Source organism: Magnolia sinica, chromosome 3 (genome assembly GCF_029962835.1).
Source record: "Magnolia sinica isolate HGM2019 chromosome 3, MsV1, whole genome shotgun sequence".
Classification (NCBI taxonomy): domain Eukaryota; kingdom Viridiplantae; phylum Streptophyta; class Magnoliopsida; order Magnoliales; family Magnoliaceae; genus Magnolia; species Magnolia sinica.
The window spans coordinates 121,984,663-122,008,055 of record NC_080575.1 but is presented as its reverse complement, the minus strand read 5'-3'; the positions used below and the strand labels follow the sequence as shown (position 1 = coordinate 122,008,055).

At 41.5% G+C, this 23,393-nt stretch overlaps 1 protein-coding gene and 2 pseudogenes across 1 annotated transcript; 2 read left to right on the top strand and 1 right to left on the bottom strand.

Annotated features, from left to right (window-relative positions):
• Positions 1-6,781: 6,781 nt before the first annotated feature.
• On the bottom strand, positions 6,782-10,007 carry LOC131238743 (senescence-specific cysteine protease SAG39-like; annotated as a pseudogene).
• Positions 10,008-12,216: 2,209 nt separating this feature from the next.
• On the top strand, positions 12,217-13,600 carry LOC131238742 (senescence-specific cysteine protease SAG39-like; annotated as a pseudogene).
• Positions 13,601-21,047: 7,447 nt separating this feature from the next.
• Positions 21,048-22,313, top strand: LOC131238741 (senescence-specific cysteine protease SAG39-like). The gene is made up of 2 exons (XM_058236350.1): positions 21,048-21,471; positions 21,585-22,313. Exons 1-2 carry the CDS (start codon positions 21,048-21,050, stop codon positions 22,178-22,180), a joined length of 1,020 nt encoding a protein of 339 aa, XP_058092333.1. The 3' UTR covers positions 22,181-22,313.
• Positions 22,314-23,393: the final 1,080 nt, after the last annotated feature.

The window sequence follows — 23,393 nt, the reverse complement described above, 5'->3', positions numbered from 1 at the left end:
TTCTAGGAGTTTTAGTTGTAGTTTGATTTTGATTTCTTTACCATTGCTTGGTATCCCTATTTAAAGGGTTGTGAACTCATTTTTACTCATTCATTAATCAATTTTGAATTTATTAGAATTTATTTTTATTTTCTATTTTCTTTCCTCGTGGATTCGAGAAGTCTCTGTGAGGAGTCCAGAGAAGTTCCATGGATTCGGAATAGTTATCCTCTTGAGGAAGACGGTGCTCGACCTCACGTCCTCCCCTGCATCAGCTAATTGGACCACATGCGAAACAAAATAGTGCCTGTAGCATGGACGGCTCCGTTTATCTGATCATCTCTAAATCCAGCCCGTGGAGCAATACATAATGGTGATCCTGAAATGCCAAACCAGACTAAAATGAGATAAGCTAGATTTTTGTAACAACCTGAAGCCACGATTATTTGATCCTGATTGAATGGTGATTAGCCAACAGGCCCACCACTGACTAGTGTAGGTCTAAGACCTTATCAACCCTGGCTGGTTGGTGGGTCCATCCAAGACGCCTGTCTGTTCTAGAATGACGTAGGCTTACACCAAATTTCGATGTGACTGACTCAGCGCTTCATATCACTACTTTTAATTAAACGATAAACACAGCAAAACTTTCATATATCAAAGGTAGGCCCAAATGCATACGTGGCTCCTTTGTAAATAGAAGGCAAGGAATATTCTAACCCAAGCCAAGTCTCCCTCAATTCGGCCAAAACAAGGGGCCCACTCCATGTTTTTTTGGACGTTCGCTTATTAGACAAGTAACATTCATTGATGTGCCTTGGATTGGGATATGCATCTTTATCTCTAATTATGGCAACGAAACCCTTTCTCCATTCACCATAACAACCCTCCGTTGAATTAATGGCCGCTTTTTATTTCCATCCGGCCGCCGGGTCCATTGCAAAGCATTGGAGGTTAAGCTTAACCTACAGAGCGACCTGTAAGGCCCATCTTGATGTGTGCATAACATCCAATCTGTTTATCATTTGAGTTCCCCCATTTTAACATTGGAAAATAAAAACCAGGCGGATCCAAGACTCAGGTGAGCTACACTATTTATAATCATGCATGAAACCTCTGTAATTATGAGTTATGGCCCATCTGAGTTTTGAAATGGTTTGAATTTATGGTGTCCGTTCATCCTCATGAGGCACATCTTCTGAATGGATTGGATATCATGTACAAAACACTGTGACCCCAACACAAAATCTGAAATGTTTTTAATAGTGAGCATCCCCATCCCAAATTTTCCCTATGGCGTGGCCCACCTGAGTTTCAGATCAATCTTTTTTTCCATGATCTCGAATAAAAGTAGAGAGCACACATGATAAACGGAGGTGATCTCATGGAAACATCACGGTGGGTCTCTTCCATAGCATAGTAGGCAAAGCTTAACCCACAAAGCTTTGTAATGATCCGGCCTCTATCAGCAATAGTGGCGGACCTAACTCCAAATTATAAGGCGAGTCATTTCATACCCCATGGCAGATTTAGACAGTTGACACTCATGAACTCAGGAATCGTACACATGGCACCTTGTAATTCAAATTAAACCGTCCTGATCGTGAGACACACAGTAGATAGTCTAAAACCATGAGATCAGATTGATTGGATGCACTCAATGGATAATTTTGTTTATTGAATTTGGACTGTTGACTGCTTCTCACTTTAAGCAGATTGATATCAACCAATCGTCTAGTTCGGTTATTTCATTTTATTTAATTTTTTGTTCATGAACCATCCAAGGTGGATCCCACAATTTGGACGGTCAGATTCGAATTACATTTGTGCTCAGTGTACAGTTTCTAAGTGCATGTGTATGAACCATTACGTTTTCCAGATTATCTATCTTTTGTCGAATTAAAAGGCACTTATGGCCCGTAGCTAATCTAGTTCATGTAATTAGCAATGTATTTGTTTTTTGTATTGATGTCCTTGTAACGGAGTGTCCAAATCGGTGTAGAAATGAGGTGCTGTGGACCTACGCGCGGGATTTTAATCTCATGTTCATGCCATAGATGTGTCAACATGGAATATTTTATCATAGATCCAATCCATCCATCAGAACCGCACCGCTATATTGATTCCCTGGACAAAGAACTAGGTAGATCCAATCATCAGGTAGCCTATAGTTTGAAAAATAAATGTACGGATCTAACAAACTTGGCTGAAATTTTCTAGCCCGTCCATCTGTTTCCATTGCTGGGGCTTATATGTTGAGAGAAGAGGGAAGAAATGTTCAAGGTCTTACCAACTTGATGGATGAATTGGATCTTGTACCTATATTCCATGCTGGCACATGTTCGTCCTGCACTTACACACGCGTGTGTGCCTGGTAAAGCCCTTACTAGTGGAGTGGTTGAACTTGAAATGATTGGGGTGTCGTTCTTGAAGAATTAGACCATACTCAAACTAAGAAGTGCCCAACATACTCGAGTTTGCAGTTTGTAGAAGAGGGGTTTATGGTTTAGCGATCAGGAAAAGTGGTCTGTTGGGCCCTGCTTGGATGGTCCGTGCTTAAAAAAATTTCCATCATAGAACAATCTGGTTGTCCCAGTTCTCCCTGAGAAGGGACGGTTGAAAAGTAAATACAACAACGGTCCAAATTCAACTAAAAAAGAAGCAGAGATGGTTATTAAAACCATCTAATTATGAAGATTTTCAACATATGGTACATCTGTGATGGTTTGCATCAGACCAGCGGTCTGGATCACTATATCATGGGCCCACTCGTACTAAGTTTTTATTATTATTAAAGAGTACTGTGTATATCCCAGTGGTATTTGCATATTTTAGTTCCTCCATTCTCAACGGGTGGTTGGGACACATGGAGCTAAAATATCTAATTGGGACTTTTTCCAGCGCCTGTAAGATTTTGTGCGATACAGTAATGACTGGGCGAGGTGTGGCATATGGAGGTTTGGTTTTGCAAGCCTGGCGAGCATGCCCATGTGTTGCTTTCTGGGCCCCACATGAAGTGACGGTGGGATGACTGAAGATGTTCCTATGCTCGGCACGAGTGTGGGTGGTCCCTCATCCCATGATCACACTCGAAAATATGTTTATGACCGTCGATTGCGCCCGTTGGAGTTTTATGCTTTCATTGCCCATACTTGTGTCAGGTAGTAGACCATCAACGCTGGAATGGATTTGTGATCTGTATGAAATGGCGCTGAATCTACGTTGGATGATGGTATATCAGGTTGAATGTGGACAGGTTGGTTATTTTGTTTTAAAGCTGTTGGTCTGATTGCCACTGACGGTTAGGATCATCCTTTCATTTACGGTTGCCATGTGGAATCCATTCAGAACAATTGATGGACCTTCTGGGCCTGGATTTGGGCTGAGACTCAGGAGTTTGCTAAGGGGCCCAGCTGGGACCAGTGTCGTGCTGGCCCATTTGTATCTCTAACAATATAATAGCCTTGTTAAGCCCACGTCCACATCTGCACGACAATCAGCTTCCCATATTTTTTGCCCATGTCATCTATGGGTAGCCCCACCTTAGACAAAGATGGGACATCCCGCACGTGACAGGGATACCTCTGAGTTTTACCCCAACTTCCCAACTATATCGGTGAAAGTATAAGAAGCCGCAATTGGTGAAATGGCCCAGCTTCATGGGTCCAGCCTGCCCGATTTGGTGGGACGTGCCTTCGGGGTGCAAAATGGGCCTGGATATATTAACTAACGCTAGGGGTGTACATCGAGTCGAACCAAGTCGTCGACTCGGCTTGGCCACTAGCTGACCTCATCTCAGCTCGATCCTCTAGTCTGACTGGCCAGCTCGACTCAGTTCGGTCAGCAACTTGGGCCAGCTCAGGCCAAGTTTGAGCCAAGATCAAGCCGAGTTCACCATTGTAGCATTTTCACAAACACCTAGACTGCACCTTCAAAATCTCATTGTATTTGAGATAATAGTAATGGTTTTACAGGTATTTTATTAAACACCTTCTAAGTAACATAAAAATCAAGAAAAAAATGTTATTATTGAGGCAGGAAAATGGAAAATGAATCACTTAAAGATATGCTTAAGGCGCGTTATGATGTCGCTATCTTTAAGGCGATATTTGCACCTAACTGGTAATTAAACCAATTTGCAAGAGGGTTACAACAAATTCACCTCCAAAATACAATCAGTCTCTTCTCTAAGACCGGAGAAATGTGGGTTTCGGCCTGTAAAACCGAAAAACCGCACCCCAAACATACTTTTACAGCGTATAACCTTTACTTCTATGCTGTTATAATTTATCTTTTGAAAACTGTTTGTAATTTACTGGCTGAATTAGCGCCTGAAAACTGTATCTTTCTAAAAACCTTTCAAAAAATGAAAATAGTGAAGAAGAAGAAGATGGAGAGAAGATTGTTGGAATTGTGAATTTGAATTAACCCAAAGATGAGTTTATATAGAATCATAAGAAATGCTTAAGGCTCTTTTCATGAAAAGATATCTTCTTCCATAATGTCTTTTCATTAATAGTGGTGTCTTTCCAACAATGATATTCCTCCATTTCAAATTGAAAAGATGCTTTATTTACCAAGAGGCATCACCATTCACACCAACAATCACCAAAGCCACAACCATTCTTTTCCCAAAATAAAATTTCTTTTATTCTTATTTTGAAAAAACCCAACAAAAAAGGGTGTTGGTTTCATATACATACCTTCCTTACCACCGGCCATACTTTTTTGAGTCATTTCATCAAACACTTGGTGAGCAACATCAATATCAAAGTAACCCACTCACTGAACTGATTCGATCCGAGTTGAGTCGAGCTGTGGCCAACTCGAACTCGACTCGAACTCATTTTCGAGCTAAAAAAATCAGCTCGATTCGGCTCGAACTCAGCTTCGAACCGAGTATAATTGAGCTTTTTCGAGTCGAGTTGACCGAGCTAACAGAGCTAACGCTACTTCATTTCTGGATTTTCCAGTGAAGGTATGGCTGTCAATAGGCAGGGCCCAGGTCTAGCTGAAGTCTGACCAGACCCAACTTGATAATAAATCATAGGCTCAAGCTCGGCCTAGTCCTTGACAGACCAAAACAAACATCAGAGCTTGGCCGAAATTTCTGATTGATTTGGTGTGCCCCATTGTGCATGATGTTTTTTGAAATGCTAAAGGAGATGTGTTGGGACTTGGCTTGGTCTATCATAGCTTGTTTAAATTTTAGGCCTACGCCTGACCTTAGTCCTACTATTTGAGCCCAAACCCAACCCAAATAGGCCATGCCTGAAAGTTTGGCTAGCTTGCTGGGACCATTGATTGCGCTATTCGATGGGTTTCGGCTGTACATGACCGTGAGATGGCTTAAACTAACTTATTTAGAGATTTTTACAAAAAAAAAAAAAAAAAAACTATTTACTTAATATAGAATTTATATTCTAATACTTTTTTCTAGTACCTCTCATAGAATGAGCGATTTGAATGGGAGTAAATGGAGATAAATGAGGAGAATTAGAAGTAAATGGAGATAAATGAGTTTTGAATTTGCGTAACTTTTTGCAATCTCATTTGCTCACATTTCATTTCATTTCATTTCCCAAATTAGGAGTAAATATTCATTTGCTAGCTTATTCACTCCAATTTCATTTCATTTAATTTCATGGAGGTAAATGTGAGTCTATTATAATCATTATATTAAATTTTACATATGTATAATAATTTACTATATTAAAGCTAATTTAGAGTATCATATGCATTCTCGTGAATATATTGAAAAATTCCACTACATATTAATTTCTCCCATGTACTCCTATTATTTAGATTTTAAATGCATTTTATTTACTCTCATTTAAACACAACTCAGTAAGTCATATATTCCTAATTTATTTACCTCCAATTCTATTTCCCATTTACCCCATTTATAACCTCCCTTTTTAGGATGAGGTCCACAGTGAGAGCAAGGGGGTCGGCAGCTAGGGTGGGTGCCACCGCCGGTGGTGTTTTGGTGAAGTCTTGCTCTTGTTACTAGGTGGATCACCCCAAGTTAGCATCAGTGCCCAAAAATCAACCCCACCTCGATTCAAGTGGATCACATGATTGGAACCAATGTGCAGGCACAACGCTGACGTCCAAACTGTTTTCCCTTGGTGTGGTCTGCCTCAATCACAGTAGGCCTGAAATTTGAAAGCCAAGCTTAGATTTTGGCCTGACATCTTATGATTTCATACAATAATTAGGGTGAAACCTGTCAAAATCAAGGGTGAATGTCACTCTCCCAACTATTTCATATGGTGTGGCCCACCTGAATCACAGTTCAACCTGATTTTTTAGCCGTGGTGGGATTACTCATCTAACGATGGGAGTGGATTTCACGTACGCATCACCATGGGCCCTTAAAAAATCAAGGATGGGCATCCTCTCCCAACTGTTCCATATTTCCGCAGATATATTCAAAGGGTATTATAGGGACGCTCATCCCTCATTTTTGGTGGGCCCTACAGTGATGTGTACGTGAGATCCACCACACTAAAGGAAACATTAAGAAGAGAGACGTGGGCCTTGATTTTTTCCTAGCCTACCATGATTATACAAAATTCACTTCTTGTCACATCAAACTTTAGGCTTGGGCTCAAATATAAGGCCTATGAGTAAATCATGTGTGCCGCACCAAGGTAAACAACTTGCAGGGGTATGTGCGCATTGTACACTTTCTAATCACGTGGTCCACCGGAATCAGTCCCTCACCTTTACCTTAGGTGACACGCATCTCATGGTCAAGGTGGATTTCGCGGAAACAATTGAAATTAGAACTTATGTTTTATGCCGTTGGATAAGAAGCCTCCGTGGTGATGCCACACAGGCCTTCCTTGGCATCAACATCTCGTTCCATCCTTATGTATCCTTCTTCACCCTACCCAGTGCCCCATGAATTCTTTACCAACCAGTACTGGATCCCATCCTCAGCTGTCCCATATCCGATGGCGGTCACACCATGTTCTAGATCAGTACCACGATCGCCCATAAAGACACCACTTGAGTAGAATTGGAAGGCGAATCCGCCTGCATCAATGGCGACAGAAATTGGCTGGTTGGCCACAGCCTTCAGGAGCGCATTCTCGCTGTTGGCTGGTACATCTTCCTGACTGTCGATCTTGGCCACATGGTCGGAAGCCTTCTTGGGGTTGCACGTGCCATCAACTCCCTCGTATGGGTAGTTAGCTTCTGTTGTAAGTCCGCCGTTGAGTTGAATGAAGTCGAAGACGTCATCCATGAGGCGACCATTGCAGCCTTGATCCATACCTTTGGTGTCGCAGTCCACTTGCTCTTGCTCGGATAGTGAAAGCAACTTACCCGTTTTAAGTTGTGTAATTCCTTCTGTGGCTGCAACGGCTGAGAATGCCCAACAACACCCTATTTTGAAACATTTGAGCTACAATTAGTAAAATGACTAAATAACAATGTCATCTTCCCTTTTCTTATTTGATAAGTGTGTGTATTAACAATGTTACGGATACTTGTTTGGGTTTTCTTATTCTTCATCGGGTTCGAGAGGTGGCCATCACTTGATTTACTCATTGCTCCTGGCCATTCATTAGACTTGCCACCTCTTCCTCTTGGATAGGCCATTTCCCAAAAATCATATTCACTTTACGGTATTAACTGTTATGAGAAAATATAGCCCGACCACCTTCAAGGATAGCTCGGCCCGACCACCTTCAAAGTCAGTTCAGCCCGACCAACGCTTGTCCCCTAAACATTTCACCTAGGAAAACTGCCACGAAGCCGAGGCCCCTCCCATGAACATAGCCCTCAGTAGGATGTGGTCCTAAGTTCCTGTTCACTCGCACTCACTAGAAATTGGATGACCTGACATGGCTAAGGGGCTATTGAGAACAGCTAGATTCGACGAGAGATCAGGTCCGAGCCATAGTTTGGACTGATTTAGTTGTGATTGGATCAGCTCGAGTCATCTTCGACTGAACAATAGAGCCCGACTCTGATAATTAAGCTCGGTCCTCCTCGGCTGCTCGACAGAGCTTGGCTTAGATGAGCTTGGCTTGGATCATCTTCGGTCGAGCAAGGGAGCTCAACCAGCTGATTAGCTTGGCGCAAGACCCTCTCCCAGTAACACACGACGAAAGTAACTGCCCAATGCACAATTCCAATGTAACCGCCAACATTCACCACCAATGCACATCTCGCCTAACGGCTGAGATAGTGCCTGAAATTACGATCCATGCGGCCCTACGAACACTATAAATATAGGAATCGTTGATAAGTAAATCTTCTGCCCCAAACCCCTTGGATACGACTAGACCTAGAGTTTAAACTTGACTTTGACATCGGAGGGTCCCCTACTATAGATGGGGTCTCCTTTGTTTCTGTCTTGTGTAGGTGCTTGGAGTGTTGGGGGCCATTGTACAAAACCTTAGGATCTAGCTTCCCAAAAACACCAGAATTATGGGATAATAAAGCAATGAAATAAATCAAAGTACAAACCACACGACACAAGAGATTTTTACGTGAAAAACCCTCAAAGAGGTAAAAACCACGGGACCTAGTCCAGATTAACAATCCATATGAAGTAAAACGTTATAACCGATCACAAGCACACACCGCTTAGATTAAAGCTTCTTCACTCATGAAGGAGTGGATAAACTATAAGAAAATAGAGAAAAACGGAGATATTTGACCGGTCATGAGGACGTAGAAGCGCTGAGATGTTGATTGCATATTAAATCACCTCCACGAGCATAACCTCCCTTCCAGAAGATTCCTCTCTCTTTCTCTCTCTTTCTCACATCTTTAATAGCCCTAAACCCTTTAGCAACTCTTGCAAAGCTTTAGGAAACCCTCTTGCATCACTTAGAAAAGCTCTAGGAATCCCTATTTATAGTTTATGCAACTCCCTTTTGCATCTCTTGCGAAAGCACCTCCAATTTACACAGTCTACACAAAATCTAGAATGGATCTGCGTAACCTCGACTAGTCGAGCAGAGTCCTCGACTGGTTGAGCCGGCCCTCCGCTGGTCGAGCACTGTTCATTGAGCTCGCTGAACTTTGAGTCGAGTGACCCTTGACTGGTCGAGCACTGTTCACTCGACTGGTCGAGCAGTGCTCTCCAATGGTCGAGCAGCGCGGTGATTCCACTATTTGTGGCATCCGAACCGCACTATATCTTCTCTGACCTGAGGAGGAAAACCCCATCATGGAGGTCGGAGGAGGGCATCCCAAATTTGTGCATTAACATTAACCATGCAAAAAAAAAAAAAAAAAAAAAAAGTGGCCTACAATGCTCCCATTAATTCAATGGCTAATATAATGTTACCCTAGAATTCTTATTATTATTATTATTATTATTTTATTTTTTATTTTATTTTATTTTATTTTATTTTTAAAGATAGACTTAGTATTGGCCATTCATTTTAGTAAAATTGTTGGCTACTCTTTGTATGGTTAAAAATTGGAGTTTGGCCATGGCCCATCTAGAGGTGGCCCTGATGGATGGTCCAGAATGACGAGGTCAGTCACCGTTGAGGGTTAGAGGGCAGGTGAAGGTTAATGGTCTACTTAGTACCTACCACGTTGTCCCTGATCCTTGATGAGAGTCGCAGCACCTTTCTTTCTCCAGTCCATGGTAGATGGTGCAGTAACATTCTCATACATGAAGGATGTGGCCTATGATGCCCTTGATTGGGTGGGCCTAAATCCGTTACGAGCAGCCCTAAACTCATAGTTGGTCAGATCAGCAAATGCATTGACGCTTAACTTGTATGATCTTCCCTGCGCTGTTAAAAGATTCTATCAACTCCACATTGCTCTTGAATATCTTGAAACGTTGTTCCTTTTCGGCCACATTCTTGTACGTGCGTCCATATTGAGCCATCCATTGCTCATGGAGATCGGACATGGATGAGTCGTGGAGAGTGCGGGCCATGGCTTGAGAAGCCCAAGCTCCCAAGATGAACAAAGCCACAAAGAAACGATGGTACATGGAAACCATTGTACAACGTAAGATGTCGTGATGCATGGGCTGAGGATGTATGGAGGGATGCATACAATCAAAGGAGGCTTTGCTTTTATACAGACATTGCATTGCACCACACAGAAGTCGTTGCTCTCCCTTGCTTTCTTGTTATTGAGAGAGAGAGAGAGAGAGAGAGAGAGAGAGAGAGACATCCTACGTGCCGTGGCAAATGTAATCCTACGTGCCGTGGCAAATGTAATGGGGTGGATGGGTACGGGGACAGGCTTCCTTTCGTCTATGTTCTCCTTTGTTTACACACACTATATCAGTGGCACTATCAAGGTTTAATTACCGTCCATCTCGTCCACATGTAATTGTGTACAACATCTGAGCTGTTTAGGAGGCAGGGACATAAACATCACCATGATGTGATCCACCTGATTGGCAGAACAAACTATTTTTTGTGTCAGGTGATGCGAATGGCGGGGCCTACCTTCTGGATGGCTTGGATATCATACACACGCAAAGATTTAGATCTACTTCATTTATCGGATCATGCCCTAAAATGAGTTTTCAAAACGGATGGACGGCGTGGATACAAGGCATATACATCAAAGTGGCCCCACGGTCAGTGATGCCACCCACCCTGGTGGATCCGGCGATCCACCGAAGCGGCGCTCATTGCCTTCTACAGTTTAACCCACCTGATTGTCAGATCAGCTTGATTTTGGAGCGTCTGACCATCTGTTGGATGGGTCAGATGCACACGCAAAAAACTTGTGGGCCCCGCAACAGCTTAATACTTTGGTACACGTGTGTAAGGCAATGTAGGTTCCCGTCTGGTTTAATTATCAGGTGGTTTTGAAACAATCGAACGGTTAAGAGTTATTTTTATCATTTAGTATCTGTCATTTTTACTCATTAGGTGGGCCACAATGTAAGAAACAAATGAAAAGATAAGAGAAAAAAAAAAAAAACTTGTTTTATTTATCCAATTGTTTCTTACACAGTAGCCCATTTGATGATTGGAATGGCTTGATTTTCGGAGCCCACTTGATGGACTACTCAGATCTGGCACATATTTACCATTTTGGAACATGTGCTGACGTGTACAGTTGTTTTTATCTATTAATTGACGTGTTTCTTAATTCACTTGATGATTGGTTAGAATATTGGCTTTATTTTCGCAGCCCACTTGATGGACTACTCAGATCATCTTGCAAATGTTTACCGAAATCAGATTGCGTACTGAGTTACTCAGTACGCTTTTATGTGAGTAAACTCAGTTGGGCCCATTGTGAATGTATGTGGTTTATCCACACCATCCATCCATTTTTCATGCTAATTTTATGGGTCGATCCCAAAATTTAACTAAATACAAGCGCAAAAGAACCATGCCATAGGGAACAATGTGGAATAATGATTTCCACCGTTGAAACCTTCCTAGGGCCCACAGTAATGTTTATTTGTCATCCAACCTGTTCATAAGATCACAAAGACATGGATGAAGAGAAACCACAAACATCAGCTTGATCCAAAACTTCTGTGGCCTCCAAGAAATTTTCAATGGTAAGGTTCAATCACACTATTTCCTGTGGTGTGGTCCACTTGAGCTTTGGATATGATTCCATTTTGTGTTCTAAGTCTAAAATTATCTTTTAACATGCATGAACGGAGTGGATAAAATAATAAATAACGGTGGATCCCACGGAGTTTACTCAGTACGCTAAAGGTACTGAGTTACTCAGTACGCAATCCGCTTCCATGTATACCGTACTGGCACATTTGTTGACGTGTACATGGACCAGAACTTTCTTTATTGCCAACGTGTTAGCCAGTGCATTACCGCCCGGTCTTTCAAAAGGTGGGGCAAACCTTGTAGATCACCACCAGCGAAAAGTACATAATGGTCTGATCATCAGTCAGCTTACACCACCAAAATCAATCGGTAGCCGATGGTCTGACTCCGAATCAATGTAGGCTGTGGCCACCGAAAGAGAAGAGTGGTCATTGGTCCGATTTTCACAACAGGTTATCCTTATGATGTGACCCACCCTTTTTCACGGGTTGGATGTTCTACACAACTGACCCATTCCCGCAAAATAAAAGCATTGCATGTGAAAGCTCACAACCCAAAGTTGTGGGTGAAATGTCGAATATTCTTAAGATAAGAGAACCGCAACGTACACGATCGAAATTTAAGTATATATAAGATGGGTTAGATTAGAAAACGTCATTTTAGCCATCGAAATCAATACACTTGATCAAGCACGTATATCAAGTCTTAATCTTCACCAAAGTAACAATAAAGCAATGGAGATTAGTGAATCATGTGGGGCCCAATATCCCGCATATAAACTCAGCTTAGTGTAAGTGTATGCGTCGACCTCCATAATCACATCATCAGATCATCCATACACTCCTCAGCTAACACCATGGCTTCCTTAACCAAATCTTTCTTCTTAGCCTTGTTCATATTGGGAGTCTGGGCTTCTCAAGCCATGGGCCGCACTCTACAGGAAGCGTCCATGTCCAACAAGCACGAGAAATGGATGGCTCGATATGGTCGCACGTACAAGGATGCAGCTGAGAAAGAGCAACGTTTCAAGATATTCAAGGATAATGTGGAATTCATAGAATCCTTCAACAATGCCGGGGACCAATCTTACAAGCTAAGTGTAAATGCATTTGCAGACCAAACGAACGAGGAGTTCAAGTCCACCCATAACGGATTTAAGCCCACTCAAACAAGAGCATCGAGAGCCACGTCATTCATGTATGAGAACGTGACTGTGCCAGCTAGTGTGGATTGGAGAAAGAAAGGCGCTGTAACCCCAATCAAAGACCAAGGACAATGTGGTAAGCTTTATAACCTACTCATGAATTTAGCTGATTTTCTTCCATTACTGCAACTTTGTTCTAGAAAGGGACATGAAATTGTTACCTACTGTTAGCTAACTTGCTATCGGATGTCGCCAAATAGGATGCTGCTGGGCATTCTCAGCGGTAGCAGCCATGGAAGGAATTACGCAACTCAAGACAGGGAAGTTGGTTTCTCTATCCGAGCAAGAGGTGGTGGATTGTGATACCAATGGAGAGGATCAAGGCTGTGAAGGTGGTCTTATGGATGATGCCTTTGATTTCATCCGACACAACGGAGGACTTACAACCGAAGCCAACTACCCCTACGAGGGAATTGATGGCACTTGCAACTCGAAGAGGCAGCCAACCATGTGGCTAAGATCAACGGTTATGAAGATGTAACGACCAACAGTGAGAAAGCTCTATTGAAGGCAGTGGCCAACCAACCTGTTTCTGTCGCAATTGACGCTAGCGGATCTGACTTCCAGTTTTACTCGAGCGGTGTATTTACAGGAGATTGCGGTACCGAACTAGATCACGGAGTGACAGCTGTTGGATATGGGACGACAGATGATGGGACAAAGTATTGGCTAGTGAAGAATTCATGGGGAACTTCATGGGGTGAAGATGGATACATAATGATGGAAAGGGATGTTGATGCTGAAGAAGGGATATGTGGTATTGCCATGCAAGCTTCTTATCCCACAGCCGCTTAATCCCCATTAGTTGCATGTCTCATGCTTGTTTATCCTATGCTTTGATCACAAAAGTATTGTGAAGAAATGTAGAAATGTGTAGCTTCTTTATGTAATTGATCTCATACATGTAATAGATTATTTCCATTATAACTCATAGTATCCAAATATCTGTAGGCTATTGTAGCCTTTTAATTTAGAAAAAAAGTAACTTAGAAGGGAATAGGAGAATGCTGATTTTTGTTGTATTGCTTCTTCATGTTTGAAAATGAAATCCATACACATATTTATAAGCTTTTGGATACATTCAACAAATAAAAGCTATTTAATAGATGCATAAAAACCTAAGGGACCTGTGACTCTTCAACAAAGAGACATGAACCTTTTCACAAAATTCTAAGCATGAATACATGCATCTATTGCAACAAATACATGCATTCCAAAAGGTACATGTATTGGAACAAATTAATACATGTATCTCATTAAGTACATATACATGTATTGGAACACATACATGTATCTCTCTTCAAGTGCATTAATTCAACAATGTCTACTTTTCTATTGGCTCATGACATGAAATTGATTGGGCTCATCAATGTCTAGTCATGCCGGGATCGACTCCAAGACTAGGATGAATATTTACTTCATTCAGCTTGATATTTAATAACTAAATTAATATGCCTAAAGATGCAGTGGTTAGGCCTGACGTGCTGGGTGGTCCGTCCCCTATGTTTTTTCTATCCTCGACGCTCTTCTTTCGATCGAGCTTATGTTGTTTATTTAGCCCTTGGGCTCTCTAGACAGGAGTAGTGCTGAATATGCTCATAAATTTTGTCATATGGATGTTCTTAAATATGCATAAAATTTTTATGGATCATGTTCTACTAATTTCTTTGAACTTGATGTGGAATGTTCTTCGTGAATTTATAATTACTTCCTATGAGATGTTACTCTGATTGAATATCATATATGCTGGTATAGTTGGAGTTGAAGTTTAGTCTGTTATTCTTCTTACCAGCATTCTATTGAGGGTCAAATATTGCATATCAGACCCAATTAATGCCTGAATTTACAAGCATGATACCGTTCAATGGCCCGATTTAATCGTGTTTGTGATGCAGAGTGTATTGACGAGCATGGATTGAAAATGATGCTAAAGGCATGGATTTAACACTCAAGCATCACCAAGGCATTGGACGGGACTCCATGGGTCCAAGATAGAGGATTTACACGCCGGAGATCAGAGAAATTCTAGCCACTCACTTTAAACAGGCCTAAAAGACGTCCATAATGCACGATCACAGGGTTCCCACCATCTAATCGGCTCCAAACTTTATACATGGCCTGAGGACCATAAATGAACCGTACACGTAAAATTTTAGCTCATAAATCCTTGTGAAAATGGCCCAATGGATAGATCAGCCTATAAATATCTAATCTGAGGCCCACCTGATATCTGGATATGCTTCAATTTTGGTCTAAACCCCTTAAATCATATGGGGAAAGAGATGGACGGGGTGTATTTTTCACATACATCATAGTGGACCCCACGTGTACATGTGGGAGTGCACAGGCGGTGCACTCTGCAACACACCAGGCTGGTTGCCCAGTCAAAACGGAGGCTGACCCGTCTCTCCGTAAAACGACCAGCGGACAGACAGCGTCCATCCGGTTTTGAGTTGTGGGGCCCATACATCGTTCAAAAGATAGATCTGGACCGTCTATTCGATCCTTTAGACGGCCAAGACCAGCGCCTAGGTGTCATTTTGTCACTATGCAAGCGTCTTCACGATCCCATCCGTTAAACGCAGGATGGACGGCGGAGTAGAAGATCTTGTGTGCCCCACCGATTTCACTCCAAAAATCACCATTCCTGAATGGTTTTTCGAGCATAATGTAGTGGACGACGTCGATTTCTCAAAAAAATAGTAAAGTGGGCCCCACCAAATTCACAGCGCCGCTGCGTAGGCTCTGTTCGCAACGGAAAATCCGGGCGAAGCTCGGTGGGCCACAACTATCATACCATTCAATGATCCAATCCGTTCATTGAAACTAGGGAGTCAAACTGATCGTACAGTGATCGACGGCCTGAGTATCTCGAACGTTGCATGTGCATGAAGTAGCAAACGCTGATCGGATGGTAGAAGCACGGATTCCCTGGGCCACTTCAACGGACAACCAAAACCGTCCCTTCCTAGCTTAATTTCCGAGACAAAAACAATGATCGGACTGGATTTCCAATCTAGCAACGATCAGGGACCCCATATCTAACACAAATGGGTTCGGTTGCATGTGTTACGCAGAAGGCCTCACGTCTGCAGAAACCGGACATTTCGTGTCCGTTCTATGACCATGGGTGGGATCGACCTAATGATCCTGGCCATCCAAACCCTTCATATGGGGCAATCGATCACCCCCAAGAAGACTAAACGGAGCAGATCACACTATCAGTTCCCCGTTTTTATTTTTACTGGTTGCTGTGCAAGAAGGTTTCTGGAGTTGTAGCTGCGCACTGACTCCAGCTGTCCACGTCCGATTTCCAATCGACCTCCAACAGCTACAAAAGAGAGGGATATGAAGAGAGAAGGATATTCACTTTTCTATCCAACCAGGGGGTAGAGATCAGATTCAAGGAGGAGGCTTGACTTGGGGAGGCCATCAGACAGAGAGCAAGTTTTTCTATTTTGTTTTGCTTATTTGTCTTTTATTATGAGTTTTGAGAGATCTAGCCTTCCCATGTCAGGCTAAACCTCTTAGCTAGGGCTAAGAGGTGAAGCTTGTAGTCTGATGGGAGAGACTTTACTTGTGCCTCTTATTTAGACTGACTGATGTTGATTTTAGTTCAATTAAAGGGATACTTTCAGTTTTTTAATGGTTTATTGTGATTGAAATTACAATAGATCTACAATGGCTTTGAGTATTTCTTCCTCCTTTTGATGTTTATGACGTCAGGAAGCCCTGTTGTTCACCATCGTCTCATGGGCATGGTCGGATGACGGTATCCTTCCTAACCTTCATGCATTATTGATTGGTTGGTAATTAGTTTAATTCTGTTGTTTGCTTTGTCTCCTGGGTATGGTTTGGTGATGGAATTCATTCTAATTCATATACCTGTCATCTCGTGAAAACTAGATCAAGTAAGTTCAGTTTAATTTCCATGATTCTTGATGCAGGCATAAGATCTCCCTGATCTCTACAAGTGGATCCTCTGAATCCCTAGTTTCCTTCCTCTGAATTTCTTAAGTTTTACATCAATCTCTCCCCACCATTCATCAATTTATATTGATTTAGATTTCATCTTAGGCTAGTTCTATTTCTATCTAGTTTCAGGTAACATACAAGTATCAGTCCCTTGGGATTCGACCTCGGTCTCACCGAGTTTATTACTACATCACAACCCTATACTTGGGGAGTGAACACATTCTCGGATGGATTTACTAGTGTTGGATTCCATATAGTCCAGTTATGAAATTTCATTTAAACTACCAAAGTGACTCTTTGGTTACCAGAGCTATGTTCCTATTTGCACTTTCCCACTCTTGAAACGTTATGATATGGCATGATGTATATAAATTCATCTACTTACATCTGTCAAGTGGTGTGTTTGTGCAAAGATTATTTCGTATCCTGTTCTTCACATTCAATTTACTACGGCAGAAGTTTCTTGGTTTATATATAGAGGAAGAATTGTTTTTTATTTGGTAAGTATGTATGAAAATTATTATATTTTGTGGTTTGAAGAGTATTCTTTGGATTCAATCCAGATATGTACAGTTGGATTCCTTCTTAAGACATCAATATGACTTATTTTTAACACATAAAGTCAGGTTCTATTTTGTGGATTTCTCTTGGTTACTCGCAGCAATGTTTCATGAAGTGTGCCAGCGTTTTAAAGCCCCCGTTTGTTAGTATGTGGACTAGAATTCAACGTAGATCTATGGCCTTTGGATTAGCACACTGACTTAGACTAGGGCAAACAGTGGGGTTCCTCGCTCTTGTTGACTAATGAAAACGTGATTGAAGCGATATAGTGTTGGGCCGTTGTGTGTTCCAAACCGCCAATGATGTATGGTTGAAATTAAAGCTAGCCTACAGTCCTAATTCGGCAAACGAGTCTCCACTAATTAGAGGTCAGGATCATCATTCAGCCAAATTGGTCTTAGGGCTAACGACGCAGCAACATAACAATGGCCAATGCACTTTTACTATTTGATTTGAGTTAGTGAATGATGCATGGTTGATTTCCGAGTACCCGCGTATCACCATCACACTCTGTCAGACTATCAAATGCTGCCATTGAAATGAACATGCAACGGTCAGCATTTAATACACCCATGTCACCCCGCTGGGTGAGATGGACCATCCAAATTCTTGAGTATGGCCATCTTTAAGGTGGGGGCACCTCATCAATATACTCTTGTTAGTAAGGTGACATAGGGATGAACGTGATGAGGTTGATCACCGTCATCCACGAGGATAACTACTCCGAATCCACGGAGCTTCTTTGGACACCTCAAAGAGACTTCTCAAATACACGAGGAAAAGAAATAGAAATAATTTTAATATATATGAAAGAAACATTTTGAATGATTGATAGATGGAATAAACGAGTCTACAAGATACCAAGACTAGGAGGAAGTTTAAGAATTAAACTATAACTAAAACTCCCTAAAATTCGTAACTTATTATAAATAGTAAATTTATGTTTTATAGTAAATGTCGTATGTGGTTTAACTACGTTATTCTCTTAATTTTTCTAAAGACTTTTCATATTGGGTGCAACTCCTAAAGCTCAACGGATGAAGAGTTATAATCAAAATAAAAATTACTATTTATAGTAAAAACGGAATTAAACATGGAATTTGACCGCCGATATGATGGAATCTCGCAAATTCGGCATGGGCAACCTAGCTGGTTGGCTAAAGTAGCTCGTCCTACCCCAAAATCATATATGGTACGTCGAGTAACTCATTCCGGTTTGCGAGATATGCCAATTTTAAGGTTCTGACGGTCTCAATAACTTTTACCTTCGATCGGGCCTTCTCTAATCCATCTCGGACATGAATATGTTTGCGACCCGCTCTACATCATAAGGGTACTAATTTGAGAAAAACTTGATTACTCTATGACTCAAGGAAGGATGTGATGAGGTCGATCGCCGTCTTCCTCAAGGATAACTACTCTTAATTCATAGAGTTTATCTGGACTCCTCACAAAGATTCCTTGAATCCACATGGGATAAAAATAGAAATAATTTCTAATAATTCAAAAATAAATTAATTGATGATAAAAAAAAACATGAAATTACAATCCTTTAAATAGTGAACTCAAACCTTTTTATTTTTTTAAGGGAAAGGTGGAACAGAGCCACCAAAAAATTTATAGCAATGAGGAAGATGTACAACTTTCGGACGGGCCGAACATAAAGAGCCGGGACCACCTATCAAAATAGTGAACTCAAACCTAGGATGTAGTTTTAAACTCAAACTCAAACTACCTAAAAATGTGACTTATTATGAATAGTAAATTTAAATATTATAGACTATCATAATTCCTACTAGGCTTCATAATTTTCAGCTAAAAATAGTAAGTGTCCAATTTGGCCTAACCACGTTATTCTCCTAATTTTTCTAAACCCATTTCATATTGGGCACAACTCCTAAAACTCAAATGATGAAAAGTTATAATCACATTAAAACTAACTATTTATAGTAAAAATAGAAATAAAATGGACTTTTGACCATCGATATGATGGAATCTCACAAATCCAGCGTAGCCGGATTGGCTGGCTAAAGAAGCTTCTCCTATCCTAAAATCATATATGATACGTTGAAAAACTCACTCTAAAAAACTCACAACTTGTCCGGCATAGAAGCAACCTTAGAAAGATCCATAAAACGCAGAAGGGAAAGAAATTTCCAAACAATCACAGTGAACACATGAATTTTACGTTTTAAAAAAAAAAGAAAAAAAAGAAAAAAGAGAAAACCTCTTGCTTGAAAAAAAGACCACAGCGGCTAACAATCTGTTATATCATAAAGTTACCAAGATTCAGAAACCCTGGTTTCCTCCCTTCAAAATCATTGACTCTCAAGTTCTCTCATGTTCTAAAACGTCCTGTATTAACCCTAATCTATACTTACAAGAGGCTTATATACTCTCCATACATAATTAGAAACAAAATTGGTATTTACACATTAAGTCCAGTCGAACCGAATGAATTTTCGGTCGAATCGGATCAAACCGAAGTGTAAATTTGACTTGAACTGAAATCAGGCAAAACATCACAGCGGGCAACAATACAAATCCAGAATTTTGGTTTGATCCGAGAAAAGGTTCGGTCGAACCAAAAATTACCCTGTCTAGGTAGATTAAGGGCACTGGATCAACATCCATACCCTTTGTAAGAGTGCAACTCATGGTTTAGTGATCCAGACCATTTGATCTTATGACCCATTTGGGAGATTTTAGGAAAGGATCAATTGGCAATTATTAGATAGTTGAAATGAAAAATATAAAGTCATCCTTGTTCCGAAAGCAGGATTGTTTAGTGTTCCAAAATTTTAAGGCGTGATAAGTTGAGCAGCTTCAACAGATCCATGCAATCCACTGGTTTTCGCCAGATAATTTTAGGGCGTGAGCCCAAAATTATAAGTGGGCCAGATTATAATTTAAGAAAAACTCGTTCTTATTATCTACCATTTTTACTCACAATTTAAGGAACAAATGTAAGACCAGGAATAAACTTGTTTGGTTTAATCCAATGTTTTTAAACTGTGGCCAACCTGAGGATTGGAATGGCTTGATTTTCACAACACACTTGATGGACTGCTAAGATCTTGCACAAGTTTACCATATTGGAACATGTGTTGACGTGTACATGGAACAGAACTTGACTTCTTTACCGTCAACATGTTAGCAAGAGCATTAGAGTTCAGTCGTTCGAAAGGTGCATGGGACGCAGCTTGTAGATCACCAAGAGCAAAAAATTAGGATGGTCCACTCATCTAGCAGGTAACACCACCGAAATCAATCGGGTCTGACTCTGCATCAATGTCGGCTGTCGGCCATCGAAAGAGTAGAGTGGTCATTGGTCCGATTTTCACAACAGGTGATCTTTATGTTGCAACCCCACCTTTTTCAAGGGTTGGATCATGTTCTACAAAAGTGGCACATTCTCCAAAAAGAAAAGCATTGTATTTGAAAACTCACACACCAAGTTGTGTGTGAACACTTCTCTTAAAACGGCGATAAGATCAAAATGCCCCCGTCAAGTGTGCTAGAAATATAGAATGTTAGAATAGAGAAGCGCAACGTACACGAAATTTAAGTATAAGATGTGTTAGATTAGAAAATGTCATTTTAGCCATCTAAATCAATACACTTGATCGGGCATGTATATCAAGTCTCCATCTTCACCAAAGTAACAATAAAGCAATAGAGACTAATGAATCATGTGGGGTCCGATATCACCTATATAAACTCAGCTTAGTGTAAGTGTATGCACCCACTTCCATAATCACATCATCAGATCATCCATACACTCCGCAGCTGACACCATGGCTTCCTTAACCAAATCTTTCTCCGTAGCCTTGTTCGTATGGGGAGTCTGGGCTTCTCAAGCCATGGGCCGCACTCTACAGGAAGTGTCTATGTCTGACAGGCACCAGCAATGGATGGCTCAATATGATCGCACATACAAGGATGCAGCTGAGAAAGAGCTTCGTTTCAAGATATTCAAGGACAATGTGGAATTCATAGAATCCTTCAACAATGCTGGGGACCGATCTTACAAGCTAAGTGTAAATGAATTTGCAGACCAAACCAACGAGGAGTTCAGGGCTACCCGTAACGGATTTAGGCCCGCTCAAACAAGTGCATCGAGAGCCACATCATTCATGTATGAGAACGTAACTGTGCCAGCTAGTATGGATTGGAGAAAGAAAGGCGCTGTAACCCCAATTAAAGACCAAGGACAATGTGGTAAGCTTTATAACCTACTCATGAATTTAGCTGATTTTCTTCAATTCTTCTAGAAAGGGACATGAAATTGTTACCAACTGTTAGCTAACTTGCTATCTGGTGTTGCCAAATAGGATGTTGTTGGGCATTCTCAGCGGTAGCAGCCACAGAAGGAATTACGCAACTCAAGACAGGGAAGTTGCTTTCCTTATCCGAGCAAGAAGTGGTGGATTGTGATACCAACGGTGAGGATCAAGGCTGTGCAGGAGGTTTCATGGATGGCGCCTTCGATTTCATTCAACACAACAGAGGACTTACAACAGAAGCCAAGTACCCCTACATGGCAGTTGATGGCACTTGCAACTCCAAGAAGGAAGCCAACCCTGTGGCCAAGATCAACGGTCACGAAGATGTTATGGCCAACAGTGAGAAAGCTCTATTAAAGGCTGTGGCCAACCAACCCGTTTCTGTCGCAATCGACGCTAGTGGATCTGCTTTCCAGTTTTACTCAAGCGGTGTGTTTACAGGAGATTGTGGTACCGAACTAGACCATGGAGTGACGGCTGTTGGATATGGGACGACAGATGATGGGACAAAGTATTGGATAGTGAAGAATTCATGGGGAACTTCATGGGGTGAAGATGGATACATAATGATGGAGAGGGATGTTGGTGCTAAAGAAGGGATATGTGGTATTGCCATGATGGCTTCTTATCCCACCGCTGCTTAGTCCTCACTAGCTGCATATATCATGCTTGTTTATCCTATGCTTTGATATAAAAGTGTTATGGAGAAATGTCAATGTAGAAATGTTTAGCTTCTTTATGTAATTCTCATATATGTAATGAGTTACTTCCATTATCACTTATGGTATCCAAACTACCTTTCCAGTATCTGTATTGTACACAGAGAACTTTCTATGTTGGTGAACCCGGAATTGGTCAGATAATGCCCCCACCTTGAAGGCCGAGGGAATTTCCAGGGGTTGCCTTTGGGATGCAAATGGCCCCTATAGCTTATCTAACACCCCTTCATTTCTGTTAGCACCATTGAAATTTTGCCTTTTTATCATTATACCAGATCTGAGTAGTTTTTTTTTTTTTTGGACTTTTTTTCCCTATAAGTTAATATCAAAGGGGAGAAGGAAATCATCCCAATTATTCCGTGAATATATTATTACATGATATCATAGCAGTGATTAAGTTTCATTGAGCATCACCTGTCGGGAATCCAATCCCAAATCAACCCACATTACCATTGCCGCTAACCCCACATCGAGTAACCCCAGATCCCATCCATCTGTGAAGACCACTAATATACTCTAACAATTTCTGGATCTGGCAACATTATAGATGGTCCACATCCAAGGTGAGCCCCACATGATAGATGACCCCACATTGAAGGTGTGGCCCACATGATGGACAAGCCACATCAATGGTAGGCTCCACGTAATGGGCAATGGATATTGAAGTTGGGACCCACATGATGGATAGCCCACGGGAAGGTGGCCCCATATAATGGATGATCTACATTGAAGGTTAGTCCCTAATGATGAATAGCCCACATCCAAGGCAAGGCCTGAATGATGGACGACCAACTTCCAAGGTGGGGCCGACACGATGGATGGTCCACATCAAAGGTTGGCCCTCAATGATGAATGGCCCACATCTAAGTCAAGCCTTGCATTATCGATGACCCACATTGAAGGTGGGACCCACACGATGGACTGTCCACAGCAAAGGTGGGCTCCATGTGATGGATGGTGGATATCAAAGGTGGGCCCATATGATGGACAATAACATTAATGATGGGCCCCACATGTGCATAGTTCCCATTGAAGGTTGGCTCGTAGTGATGAATGACTCACATCCAAGGCGAACCCCATATAATGGACAACCCATATCCAAAGTGACCCCACATAATAGATAACCCACATCGAGATG